Source organism: Perna viridis, chromosome 5 (genome assembly GCF_037379345.1).
Source record: "Perna viridis isolate PV_CMFRI_1.1 ecotype Kerala chromosome 5, ASM3737934v1, whole genome shotgun sequence".
In the NCBI taxonomy this organism is placed as follows: Eukaryota; Metazoa; Mollusca; class Bivalvia; order Mytilida; family Mytilidae; genus Perna; species Perna viridis.
This window is the reverse complement of record NC_142449.1, coordinates 32,865,197-32,879,265: the sequence shown is the minus strand read 5'-3', so window position 1 is coordinate 32,879,265 and position 14,069 is coordinate 32,865,197. Positions and strand designations below refer to the sequence as shown.

Genomic DNA, 14,069 nt, shown 5'->3' with positions numbered 1-14,069 from the left:
TCATGTTAAGCTCTGACAGTTCTTCTCTATTATGATTTTTTTTTTATTTTTAGTTTGATGAGAGGAGAAGAATGAGGTCAAGGTTCGAAAGCAGTTTACGAGCATCACTCAGAGTTACTAAATACTTAGAAGAAAGCTGGAATGTTGACAAACCATTTGCTAATTTGCGAGTTAGTACAATGGCAACAAAACTACTTGGATTAACGGTAGGTTATAAATCACTGAAAATATAAAAGATTTCTGCGAATGAGTTAACTTTAGGGAATAGAGTTGGTCTGTATTTATTGAATGACAATCACCTGATGAACTTCTTTAGGTAAAGTGGACAATTTATTCACATGGAGATTTAAACTTTCTATCAAACTTAGATTAAAATACCTATGAAACCAAAGAAAGTTTAAGTAGTATTCCTGCTAAGAATCATGCAAAATGTGATTTATGGTTGGAAAACCTACATATTTTTATTTGTGATATTTTGTTTTAACTGTTATAGTAAACAAAACATGTTGTTTTACTTATCACCCTTGTTTTAAGGAGATCAAAATTGTAGAGAATGCACTGTCGAATCGAAAATTAGGGGAGTCAACTCTGTAAGTGACACATTAATACAAAAGAAACTATTGGATTTTCAATGTGAATTATATCCTTTGAACAGACAGATTTGAAAGAATAATTAAACAATTCTTCATGTAGACCTATAAAGCAATTTAGTAACAAAATAAAAATGTGTAGCCTTCTTTAGGATCTATCACTTATTACAGAATTTGCCTGATTCATACAAAGACTACTACTTAAATCTCCTTGTTGATTTGTCCAGGTGACTACCTAAGGCAATTCATCAGGTAATGGTCATTCAGTCATGGAAGACCAACTTTATTCCCTGAAGTCTACTTTTTTACTCACTGTAAAATTTGTTTGGTATTGATCATTTAGGAAACAATTTAATGCTTTTAAGCAGATAGCATTGTACAGTCTATAACAGTTAGACTGAAAAAAAGAATAAAACTGGCATTTCACATTTTGTTTGTTTTGAAAATCCACATCTTGAAAATTTCACTGGGATTCATCACTACAATTTAGAAACTTGTTTTTGTAGGATGTTTTGTTTGTTTGAATGTTTTTTTTATAACTTACTTAAGGAGGTAGACGATATGTTTGTATTATATTCAATTTCACCAAAGCATCTCAAGCTTTCCTTTGAAACAGAATAAAATGAATCTGAGTTAATTAGATGCTTACATAAGATTGATGTAAAATGCTGAATACAAACGTTCCAAAGATTTTTAAGAGTTGTGTCCCTCACCCTAGGTCTACCTCCTTAATTGCATAGTAGACTTTTGGGAAATGAAAAAAAAGGGCTGACAATTGAGAAATAGTTTCATTTCTGAAATACTCCTTTTGCTGTAGCTGCTAATGTTTAATTTTTATGGTTAGAAACTGCAGATATATGATAGAATCTCTTCTTCACTACTTCCTTTGTACATCCCCATGTGGATAGCAATAAAATATTTCCTGTAATTTTGGCCAAAGATAAAAGCTCAACTGTCATTAATTCTGTTGTTGAGTCTATGTGTAGAAGTGGTATTTTTAAATTATTTGTATAATACCCCAGCTCGAAAAACAGGAAGTATACAGTGATTATGCTGTCCCTCCATTCATACATCCTAAGTTCTAATCTGCAGCTCCTCTCAAACTGCTGAATGGAATTCAATAAAACTTTCACAAATCGTTTATCATATGATGCCTTTGTGCACCCTCTATTTTGTTGTTCCTCCTGATTGACTTTTAGGATTGCCTATATGGTTTCCATGGAGGGGAGGGGATGAGCTTTTCTCACAGTTTTAGTAGTTTCATCAAAGAGGTTGAACAAAGTAAACAGGATGGGCTTTCAATAGAATATAAGTCATAAGCTAAATAAGCCGTACAATGTACTTGAATATAAATGTACTGCAACCATTTTAGCTGAGCATTCAAAATGCACTGATCGAATGTTTACAAGTGATATATTGTCATGGGCTGAAAAAACTTTTTATTGTGATGTCACAAATGTTACATTTTTTGAAGTTGCCAGAATTTTGCCTGCTTCAAATCAAATCATTGTTTTTTTTCTGGCTAAAATAGTTATTTCTACTAAATTTTTTTTGCAGTATAAAGACAATAACAGTTCACTTACAAAACTTTTATGTACGAATTTGGCGGTTCTAAGTCTCCTCAGTTTTTAGTCAGTGCACTGTTCTTATCTACTCGTTAATACAGTGAATAATATTGTTAACTTTAGGGAATAGAGTTGGCCATCCCTTCATTGAATGACCATCGACTAATTAACTTTCCTATATTATTAACTGGACAATCAAGAAGGAGATTTAAACTTTCTATCAGACTTAAATTATCTATATCTATGGAATGATAGGCGGTTTAATCTTTTCGTCAATTGTCCACTTAACTACCTAAGGATGTTCTTCACAAATATTCGTAAGTGTGAAATTGATTGCAAATTATGATGCCACAATGCTATTTTAGGTTGTGACATCATTACTTATGATTAACTTCACTTTAACGACTTTTTGTGACATCGACACCAGGTAATGATCATTAAATAATGTAAAAATCAACTCTATTCTCTGAAGTAAACTATATTACTCGCTGTAAAAAAAAAACACTTGTGTAAAATATCAAAACAAATTCTTTTCTCCTAAGATTATGGAAATAACCAAGGTAATATATGTACTTGTTATCTCACAGATATTGTAACAGGGATCAGCACTCATTCAGTACACAGTTTGCAAGTTCTATGAAATTTGCATTATTATTATTATTTTTTTTGGTTATTTTAATACCCCTACTCACCAGTCAGTGGGTGGCATATTGCAATCACCTTGTCCCTCTGTCCAAACATGTTGCAGTTATCCCAGCTCCTAATGGATTTATTGATTTAAAATTTAGTATGTGCGTGTGGCTTCATATAATCAGAATGTAAGTGATTTTGCTTGCTTTCCAATATCAATTTCCTGTACTTGTATGAGTATACCCTGCACAACTGTGTGTATAACTTCATGTTTAAATGACATTCATTGTATCTGTTTGCCAAACTGTCTGTCCGTCCACATATCATGTCATTCCTCATGGTAGAGTCTCCTCGTCCTCATCCCAATCCCCAACTAAGTTTAAAAGGGATATAGTCATTTTTTTTGTCAATTAAGATATTCATGAACATTCCTGAGAAATTACATCATTTCAAAAACCATTTTTACCCTATTTAACACACCCTTAGTCCTCCAGTTTGTATCTGTAGTATTGATATTCAAGGTCATAGGACGAAGGTCATATTTATCAGAATAATTCTTCTTGTACTTTTTTACCATAAGACCCAATATTGAATAAATTGTGAATAATTTATATTTGTCACATGGAGTTAACAAGTTACCAATCAACATTTTCCCAATTTTGCAGTCATTATTTTTCTTTTATTCTTTTTCCCGTAATCTCAGTTTCAAATTATTTCTTGGTATTCTTGCTACCTAATGCTGTTTGAAATGGTAGTATTGAACTTGCAATCTGTGTTAAAGTCAACTAATACATTTCACACCATGTCTTAACAAAAAGCAACCAGTACTATGCCATCATAGAATGTATTTTAAGGAGGTAGACCTAGGGTAAGGAACATAACTCTTGAAATCAGTGATATGCTTGTATCATTCAATTTTACCAAAGCCTTTCAAGCTTTCATTTGAAACAGAATAAAATCAATTCATTACTTTGATGCTTACATGAGATCGACGTTAAATGCTGATTACAAACATCCCAATTATTTGTTAGAGCTGTGTCCCTTACCCCAGCTCTACCTCCTTAACATCATTTGTAAACCTAATTGCTCTGTTTGTAACTGTATAAAGTGCAGATACAATGTAGTGTTTTTGATTTAGAGATCACAGCTTAATCTTAATGTTAGGCAGTGCAAATAGTTTGTAGTTAACTCCTTGAAAAATGTAACAATTTTATCAGGATACTTAGTGGCTATAAATGTCAAATTGTTGTCTTATATTATATGTTGAAAGCATCGATCTTCCCTTTACATTGTAGTCAAGATTTTTGTTCATTGTTCACTGTTTGTATTATACATAATAGTTCAGTTCACTTTAAAAGATGTTACGGATTAAATTTAAAAGAAGACCTCAACTCCTTGCAGTAACTGAAAAAAGGGGGAGCATTTGCTTTGACCAGATTTTTACCATTGTATTCAGAACAAAATTTTGAAACAAATTTTTTTATACTTTTTATCCATATTTTTATATGAGTTATATACCGAATTATCCCTACCCACACCAATTCAAACACATACACACTAACACATAATTACAGACATTGGCTTAGAATAAAACATCAGCTGAGATCACAGTCGTTTGAATTTTAGTGACAAATAGCGAGAAAAGAGAGTCAAATATTGCTAGATATATATATAATATGGATCTATATGATATATATAAATATATCTAGCAATATTTGACTTTCTTTTCTCGCTATTTGTCACTAAAATTCAAAAGACTGTGCTGAGATGTTTAAGGTCGTAGATTCTCTCGTAGCTGTTTAAGAAATTTGACGCCAAATTATACTATATAGATTATGAATTTTTGAATTGTAATAATTCACAAAGATTTTATGGACTGTTATCACAAAATACTCCCAAAATTATGGATACTTATAATTTAGTACAAACAGGTCTCTTTTGACTACGGTAGTAGTAGAACGCTAACAAAATTGTTTAAATTAAAGAAACACAAGATATAAATCCTTGTACATAATTCTGCATCCATCCCCTTTGTTGCAACCAAGGTTTAGGTTTGCAACTGGGATTGTTTTTTCCTTTAGAAGTGAAATGACAGCCAAAAGTAACCATGCTGGAGTAGGGGTATCAATTTAGTGGTCATTGCTCATATATTTTCTTGTTTATATATTATGTTAATATAACTTTTCAAACATGTATTATTCACAGCTTATACCAGTAAGTTTAACTAATAAACCAAGCAGAATATATTTTAAGCTAGCAATGCCAGAACAAGCATCTCACTAACAAAGCATGCCAGTTAGATTAGAATTGTAGTTCTTCAATAATGAGTTTTTGGGCTTGGGTTTTATTATATTTTATGAAGATAAAAAAAATGAATAATTTTCAACCTGGGTAAAATAAAAAATGATAAATTACTAAATATTATTATTAACACAGGTATTTGTCTGTATTTGTCTATAAATCATATCATGGTAAAACTTTGCTTTCTTATATTTCCTAATATGGTAGAGGTTTTTACTCCTTAAACATTTATTATTTTCTAAACTTTATCAATTTGATCTTCGTCATTCATAGTAATTATATTTCTTATAACAGAAAAAATACTGGAGTAGAGATTTTCATTTCTAAAGTTTAATTATTACTTTGACTTTTTTACCTTTGTGAACCTTATAATGAAAATTACATGATTTTTTTTCTTTTTCTTTATTCTTCCTCCTTTCATTAAGACATTGTCTTTCATTTCTCTGTAATAATTAGAAATAAATTTGATATGTAATGGAGTATCATCATATATTACTTACGGTATGGTTACTTATAATCCACACAGCAAGATAACTTTGTTATTTTCCTCTTAATTGTGTATTAAAACAAGCCCCGTAGATATCATCTTTTGAATGTCTTCTTTGAGTACAATAACCAATTTTGATCAATGGTCTTTGTTGCTGTTCATTATGTTAAGTATGGTTCTGTCTAATAACCAGGCAGGGGGTGATTCATCATCCAAAGATAACTAATGAAACTGTGTTAATACATTTGTAAGGTCCTAAAACAACTCTTCGTATTTTCATGCCCTTGGGTCTGCTACTTTTTGTGAAATATTTTTTGGCTGGTTATAGTGTAAAATTTCTGGCAAAACATTTTCCTGTACTTTTTCTGTAGTAGAGCATAACTGAATTTTAAGCTTTAAAATCTCCAATGGACTACTTTTATTAGTGCTTATATTTTCTAATACAATTTCAAATGGGCTTACAAAAGGATTGGCAATAAAAAAATATTTGGGATTCAGAAATGGATGAATCACATTTTATAAGCCTCTTACTAATTTTAAGGCAGAGCTGTACTTAAAGTCTGAGTAAGGAATCATGACTGTGACTTTGATATTTTATTGTATGTAATAGTTTCCTTATGGGATCATTGCTTTACTGTGTTTTTCAGAGCCTAGCATTCTTAGATTCCAAGTTAGTCTATAATACTGTGTCTAATGACAAAAGGTAGGCCTGTCTTGTCATCACATATATTCTTGTACCAAAAATGGTTTAGGTCATTAGTCACTTGTTAGGTACCAAAGGTCATTTCATCTATGTTTTTTTTTTTTTTTCATAATTTATAGATGGGATTTTCACTGCAAATTACACACTATGGATTGTTAGTCTGAATAAAAAAAAGCTTCATATAAAAACAGTAGCAAATCACACAATTCAAGATTATCAGCGGCTTATACATGTAATTGTCTTGAACTTTGTGATGGTCAAGATTAGGGAATGTTAGGTGATTTTTTCAGTAAATAGATCTTGAATATCTCAATACAATAGAGCAAAGATGTTGGGGAAAAACGGCAGATGAATGCATACGAAAGTCAAGAGGATTTCACATGTATCAAAAATGGTAGTTTCTGTAGATATATTGTACTTACAATATTGAATTCGAAAGTGATTTTTGTTCTGTTTATCTGTAATCCTATTATGTGGCATTTTTAATCTTTTCTCGTGTTAAAAACTAGTAGTGCAACTACACACTGTTGGTGCATGATGTCATTTTCATTCAAAAATCTGAAGAACTGATGATGTCACCATCTCTGCCTATGTTTTCTATGTTTTGATCAATTTTTCGCATATCTTGTCATGACCTAAGTACGAGAGATTAGGAAATATCCATCAACAAGGTCAAAGGAAAAAAGTACAGATTTCCAATAATACATGATATCACCCTCTTCTTACATATCCAGTGTTATAACTTTACAAATTTCAATAATATCTTTTGAGAGAATTAATACATTTGAGTTTTAGTTTTTGTAAGAATCAGGCAAAATAGGAAAAAATCAGAAACAGCCTGTCAAAAACCTACGCATCTGACAATATAATTTTGTTCAAGGATGCTTTCTTTATTTGAAAAGATTATTTTTTTATCCCTTCATCACTGGATTTGCTCAGAAATTTTTCAATAGAATGTTAGCAAAATAAGATTTTTGACAAAGAAATCTGTCCATTTTCATTACATTTCAATGAAAACTAAAATGGTGTGAATTTTTGTGCTTCTTCCTTGATTAGTCAAATTAAACTTCTAAAATGGAGGGGTTTTTTTTATCCCATGTTTCACCCACAGCCTGATTCTTACAGAGACTGACTATAAAAAAAAACAAATTAGAATATTTGTTGATTCCTTATGAATTCTGTAGATAAAAAATGAATTGAACAGTACGTTACTAGTTTTAAGATTTTTCATTTTACTCCTAAAATGAAAACATGAGAAATATCAAAATTTCATTATACTATCTAAATTATGGCAGTTCCTCTTATAATACTATGAAAGCCTATATGAATCTTCTTTTTTTTCAGTATTGCTGCCATGAATGCCCAGTTAAATTCTGAAGTTAATGAAGACCTGGCCAGGAAGTCATTGGATCTTGGAAGAAAATAGTAAGTTCTATTTGAAGTCAAATTTTTTGGCTGCGGTAAATGAGTGTTTAAGCTGCAAATTTCTGATGCCACCATTTATTAAAATCCAGAGTGGATCACCTTTTATAGAGGCCTACCTAAGCTCAGCTTGAATGTATTGTAAGAAGTTCTTACTCTGCATTCAACAGCATCAAGTAAAGATGTGTGCAAACTCACAATGTATTCTTATCAAAATTGAGTTATCTCCCTTTTACTGTAAATAAAAAAAAATTGTATATTATCTTTTTCAGTTCATGGAAGAGAAGCAAAGAGTTTGACACTGTTTTATTAAGATTTTATGATGAACTAGAAGAAGATTATCTCAGTCGTCCAGATGCATCTTTTAAGCTCTGTGTTCTGTGCGCATTCTGTATATTTGTGTGTATATTGGTTGTACAAGCAATTGTCTCAGACAGGTTTGTTTACTTAGTTATTCTATCCCCAATAGAATCACTTTGTCAATCAATCTCTTCATTCGTCCTTTACAGTTTCTGTTCATTTCTGTGTAAATTGGTTGTACGGTGAACTTGTCTATTCTGACCCCCTTCTGGACGTTAGAATTTGTCCTGTTTGAAAGGTGTCTGATTTAATGAGATTCAAAAGACATTAAAAAAAACTGTTTAAACTGACAAAAAGGACTTAAAAAAATGGTCTGGTTTTGACACATTTTTTTCCAGAAAAGCAGTTTGGTGAAAATTCATATTAACTAAGTACAAAAAACTACTGAAACTCTAGTTGACACACAAAATATATATTTATTGTAAACTGTACATTATGATATTTACTTTTTTATAATGTTTCACATTTTAATATTACAATATCAGCACATATTTGAAAAATATTTCCAAGGCACAACCTTTTTCATCTGTTGCAAATAAAAAAATGCCAATGAATACAAAACAGAGACATTATGTTGTTATGGAGATCTTGATGATGTTTTTTTAGGAGTTTCATTCTTCTGAATGTTGGTATATTGCAAATGTCTGGACCAACAGGAATATGTAACTTCTGAAATTACACCCTGTGCATTTGGCTTAAAAGTTCAAACAATCACTTCTTCTCTGCACACGACATTCTGACAGAATGGTTTTGAGTTGTTCTTGTTTCAGTCCATATAAATATAGAGGACGTGACAGATGCTTTGTCCAATCATTAAGATAAATCCTGCATCCATGCATTCAATTTATGTAATTAAGGAGGTAGACCAAGGGTAAGGGATGCAACTCTTACAAATCATTGGAACATTTGTATTCAGCATATTACATCAATCTCGTTTAAGCATCAAAGTAACCTGGACTGATTTCTTTCTTTTTCAAATGAAAGCTTGATAGGCTTTTGTTAGATTGAATATGATACAAACATGTCACTGATTTCAAGAGTTATGTCCTTTACCATAGATCTACCCTCCTTAAAAAGCACAAATATATATGTAATTTTTTTTCTTCAGAGGAGCAGCATTTTTATCCTCTTTGTGTATTGGAATATTTGTGTTTGGAGTAACAATAGTGTTGTGCTTTCTAGCTGGAAATTTTGTAAGTATTTCATATCTTTCATTCAAAAAAGGAGACAAATATGCTGTATTTCAAAATAATGGATTAAATATCCTTGCTATTAATCAAGGTTACATTTTGAATCATGTTTTGAATACATGTCTTCCCCATTAGTGGCCCCCAATAGTGATGCTTGGATAAGAAGTTACGGTATATGTACATATATTATATTATGGGATTGCTGATTTTCATGGATTCTGTTAAGTGAGCATATTTGCTGGTATCATTTTTTACGGATTCAAAAAATGCTTAGTATGATAAAGTAACACAAATCCATTTTTTTGGTATTTTACTTTTTACACACTTTTCTTTCCACCACATTTTTGGGAAAAATTGTGTACAGTAATTCATGCAAGGGTAGGAAAGTAGGCAGAGATTAACCAGTGTTATATTGGCAGTAACGGTATATCATCGATAAATATACTGTCAATGCATTTTTGTTGCACAAAAAGAGGGATTGCAGTAGAAATCAAGATTTTCATATCAAGTCAGATTGGTTAGATTTACATTGATGTTTCAGTTTTTTCCAATTTTGCCTTATTCTTACAAACACATGTACTTTATTACAATAGTGCTTAGAATAAGGTATGTAAGTCTCGTCGTGTGACCCCTTGATTTCACGAGAATGGGTCCTAGTCTACCATTCAAAAGCAGAGATTTGTCATTTAGAGAGCGTTGAATTCAGTGAAAGGCAAAAATATTTCTGTGTAAAAAAATACCGATAAAAATGACAAATAACTATTTCTAAATGATAGATATAGTAAGAAAAAACATAAACTAGAAGATTTTGAACTGTAATACAATATTTCGAGTACCCGGAAGTTAACAATACAATAAAGATCGGTCTTCGGTTTTCAATACCTTCTACATCGGAAATTCCAGTAAAGAAAATGAAATTAGAACAAGACTTACATACCCTATACCCAAGTATACCTTTACAAGGATGGGCTTATTTATAAGTTTTTGATATATCTGATAACTTTCAATTACTGTAAGTTCAGTCAACTTATAATTTAAATAATCATACTTTCAAAACATAAGCATCTAATTTTTCAAAACAAAATGTCTGATACAAAATCTTAACATACCTATTCACCTGTGGAATAGTTCATTTGGAAGGTTCTTCCCAACTGACACTGTCTCATGTAGGAAATTTTTACATAAAAGCAATTTTTTTATGTGAATATTCAATCATTTAGTATTTTCACGGAAGATATAGTAATTTGATCCAAAAACTTCCCACAAATCATACATTCTTATGTGGGAGATTCTTAATTTTTAATTTATTTTGTTGGAGGGTTAAATACAAGTATGATTGGCCATTTTACAAATGTATTTTCACATGTTTATTTATTTCTTTTTTTTTATGATTTGATTTTATACAGAATCCATCCTCACAAATAATGAAGAAGTTACACTTAACGCCGTTGAGTCCACAAGTTAGAGTTATCCTAGCCTTCCTCTGTTTTTCTGTTGCTTGTACATCTGTTCTGGTTTCTGTAGTAAGTATATAAAAACTGATGTTAACACAGAATATTGTTGGTTTTAATGTCAAGGCAGAAAATGTCACTGTTAGCCTGGTAGGGTAAAACATGATGTTTCATTGTGATGCTCAAAACTATCATCATTCTGTTTGTAGTTGAATTTACATAACGTTGCCAATGGAAATCACCCATATTTTTTAGTTTCATGGCAGTAGCATGAGATAGAAAATATTGGGCAGTGAAAAGGATTGAAAATATGATAGCGTCGTGGATAACTCCTTTTAAATAATTGTTTGATTGATTATGATTTAATGTCCAATGGCAGATATTTCATGCATGATTGACCAATCAAACATACCTGCGTGTGAACTAGTTCTACTCCCTCATCTGAAAATAGCCAACAGGTAGGCATGTCACCCCACTCAGACACATTATTATGACTCTGAGCCAACGAGTCATTATTCTATCCCATTAATTACTGCGTGGATGGGGGAGAAGCAGTGACTGCTAATATTAAAATCTTTGTTGTGATTTGGTTGGGATCCAGCCCACTACCTTTAGCACTTGACCTGATCGTTCTGCCTTGAGACCACAGAAAAAGATACTCTACGGGCATATTTTACCTTCTCCTGGCATATATCACTTTGTCTGGGCACTAATTCCAGCTCCAAGCATATGCAGGCATATATTAGTAGGACCCGTTTATCATATATAATGAAATGGGGGTAGGGGGTACTTTAAGTAAGTATCTATGGCATCAGATGGGGATATATGGTGCTTGTAATGTCTGTTTTACTTGCATATGCATATAAAAAACAATATCTTTTTATATGATGATATTTTAATGATCAAAATAAACTCATTATTTTTACAGCATGACTGTGATAATTCAAACCTCAGCAAATCAAATTCCACAAATTTATCTAGAGGAGCCAATCAAAGCAGTAGTAGTATCAACCAATCAAATCTCAATGTATCAGGAGACCATTGTTACAGACCTGTGGTAAGTTGACCAACCACCATACTTTTCAAAATTTGTCAGAAAAAAAGGTAGAATTAAATGACTATCTGTTGTTTGTCCCACAAGAAGAAAGATAAAAATGGAAAGGCTCCAAATATTTTTAACCCCGCTCAAGTAGTGGATGGTATAATGAAATGACCTTGTCTTTTTGTCCATCATTCCATCTGTCCTAATTTTGTCACAATTATTTCAACATCCGACTGATGGATTGATTTCAAATTTAAGATGTGGCTTTGTATATATAGGGCATATGTTGTAAGCCAATTCATTTGTTTTGTGATAATAACTTCTTGTATGAGTGGTGGTATACCTAGCATGACAATGTGTGGATTCCTGGTGCCAATTTCACAAAAAGTTGTTAATGTAAAGGTGATCGTAAGTATAAAAGGTACAACAAAAAATAACATTATAACAACATAACTTACTATCAATTTCACACTTATGACTTTTTGTAAAATTGGCGCCTGTTGACAGAGTTATGAACATCATTTGATTTAACACAAGTTGAAGGTGAGGGGCATGGCCAATTTTTTCTAGGGTACCAGTAAATTTTAAGTACATGTTTTATGTGATAAGTTTCAGTCTGGTGCACTCTACATATAGGACTTGGCAAAAACAGTTTTGGTTTCATGTTTCCTCAAATATTTAGATTTTGTCAGACTTTGGAATTATTTACCAGGTGGATTCTAATGATATTACATTCCATTGTTTATTTCAGTATTTTGTACTGTGCAGTTTACTCTGTCTCTCCAGCAGTAGTGTGTTTCTACAGATAAACTACATGGTGAAGCTTGTATACATGTGTCTGGCCATGGTGGCTTTTAATGTATTGTTCTTTGTCCATCCTGAGTTCAGGCTACCTGAGTAAGTTGATATTTATTGTTTATCTTCAGATAAGAACTACAATAAAACCTGTCCTAGGCCAAAATGGAAAATATCCTTGATTCTCATCCCCATCCAACCCAACTTTCCCAGCTAAAAGTTTTATTTCAATTTTTTTCCAAATTTTTCACTTGAATTATATATATTTTTTTTTAAATTTGCTCGCCCGCCCCTAATTTTGAAAAATGTTGGATGAGAATCTTTTTTATGATGGCCTTATATACAATATTTTAACAAATCATATACTTGTCTGAACTAATAAGGTATTTATACCCCAACACACATAGGGGTGGACTATTATGTGATACCCTCCAAAAAATTAAATGTCCATCCATCTGTTCATCCCCTGACTGTTTCCAGGTGATAACTTTAGAAGAAATCAGAAGATCTTTATCAAGCTTTGTATAATTATTGAATATCATAAAATACAGATCAAATTTGAATTTCAGTGCGATTTGTTTATTTACACAAAAGTTATAGTCATTTTAAGTTGTTTTTACCACCAAAAATATTCAGCAACATTGTGAGGAATCATTTAATGCTGCATTAAACTCCTTATTTCTAAATCTGATCCGTTGAATGCATTGTTTAAGCCTATGATCTTTATAAGTTTTTTTTCTGTCCTTCTTCTGCTAAGTAATACTAGAGTAATTTCAAGATTTGTACTTATTTTCAGCATGATGGTATAATTTTTATATGTACCTGTACTACTTTTGTCTCAAGTTTAATACATGTATCTCATCCTATTTTTCATGTGCCTGCCATTGATGTTTTTGTGATTCCATAGATAAAACAGCACACTTCCAGGAAACACTTCAAAATTTAGTATGAAGTTTCAGGATGAATGGTTCTACAGAATTTATGTATCATTGGTCACAATGTCATATTTGTCTTCAGGAATTGTCTTTAAGTCATAGTGTTCCATCATAGAAGGCATCCATGTCCATTTGATTAAAATGTTTAACTGACCCTCAAACAAGTGTTGCTCCAGGAGTAGACCAAAGCGGCAATGTGTGTTCAAGATATTGATGTTCAATGTGTCCTGCAATTCACATCAATTATCACAACTGTCTGCTTTCTTCGCTGATTTATCCACCCCTATTAAAGTTTACAACTTTGATATATTGTAGCAATGGTATGATGAGTGATGCTATAGCTGGTTCTGTTTACCTTGGTGTTTTATTTGTTACTCTAGTGTTCTTAGACAGACAGGTAAGAGCAATATACAGTCAAAGGTAGATAACTCTAGTCATTTTTATACCCTACACAACAAAGTTGCGAAGGGTATAATGTTTTTGACCCGTATGTTCGTCAGTCCATCAGTCCATCTTCAGTTTTCTGGACTTCTTTTTTAAACGCTTGCAGATATTGACATGGTATTTGGTATAAAAATTCACCATGATAAGTTACAGG

At 31.8% G+C, this 14,069-nt stretch overlaps 1 protein-coding gene and 1 pseudogene across 8 annotated transcripts in view; one reads left to right on the top strand and one right to left on the bottom strand.

Moving 5' to 3' along the window:
* Positions 1 to 14,069, top strand: part of LOC148617136 (adenylate cyclase type 2-like) — a 99,220-nt gene that overhangs the window by 75,988 nt on the left and 9,163 nt on the right. For 6 of the 8 annotated variants that reach the window (XM_088584464.1, XM_088584466.1, XM_088584465.1 and 3 more), the window contains exons 11-20: positions 54 to 206; positions 2,698 to 2,715; positions 6,221 to 6,276; positions 7,621 to 7,701; positions 7,971 to 8,135; positions 9,167 to 9,251; positions 10,655 to 10,771; positions 11,628 to 11,756; positions 12,493 to 12,638; positions 13,787 to 13,868. In XM_088584464.1, coding sequence (XP_088440590.1) covers positions 54 to 206; positions 2,698 to 2,715; positions 6,221 to 6,276; positions 7,621 to 7,701; positions 7,971 to 8,135; positions 9,167 to 9,251; positions 10,655 to 10,771; positions 11,628 to 11,756; positions 12,493 to 12,638; positions 13,787 to 13,868 — 1,032 coding nt within the window. The remainder of the gene's footprint in view (positions 1 to 53; positions 207 to 2,697; positions 2,716 to 6,220; positions 6,277 to 7,620; positions 7,702 to 7,970; positions 8,136 to 9,166; positions 9,252 to 10,654; positions 10,772 to 11,627; positions 11,757 to 12,492; positions 12,639 to 13,786; positions 13,869 to 14,069) is intronic. The other 2 variants (XM_088584469.1, XM_088584471.1) reach the window with 1 other exon arrangement.
* LOC148617137 (5.8S ribosomal RNA) lies at positions 13,622 to 13,765 on the bottom strand (annotated as a pseudogene).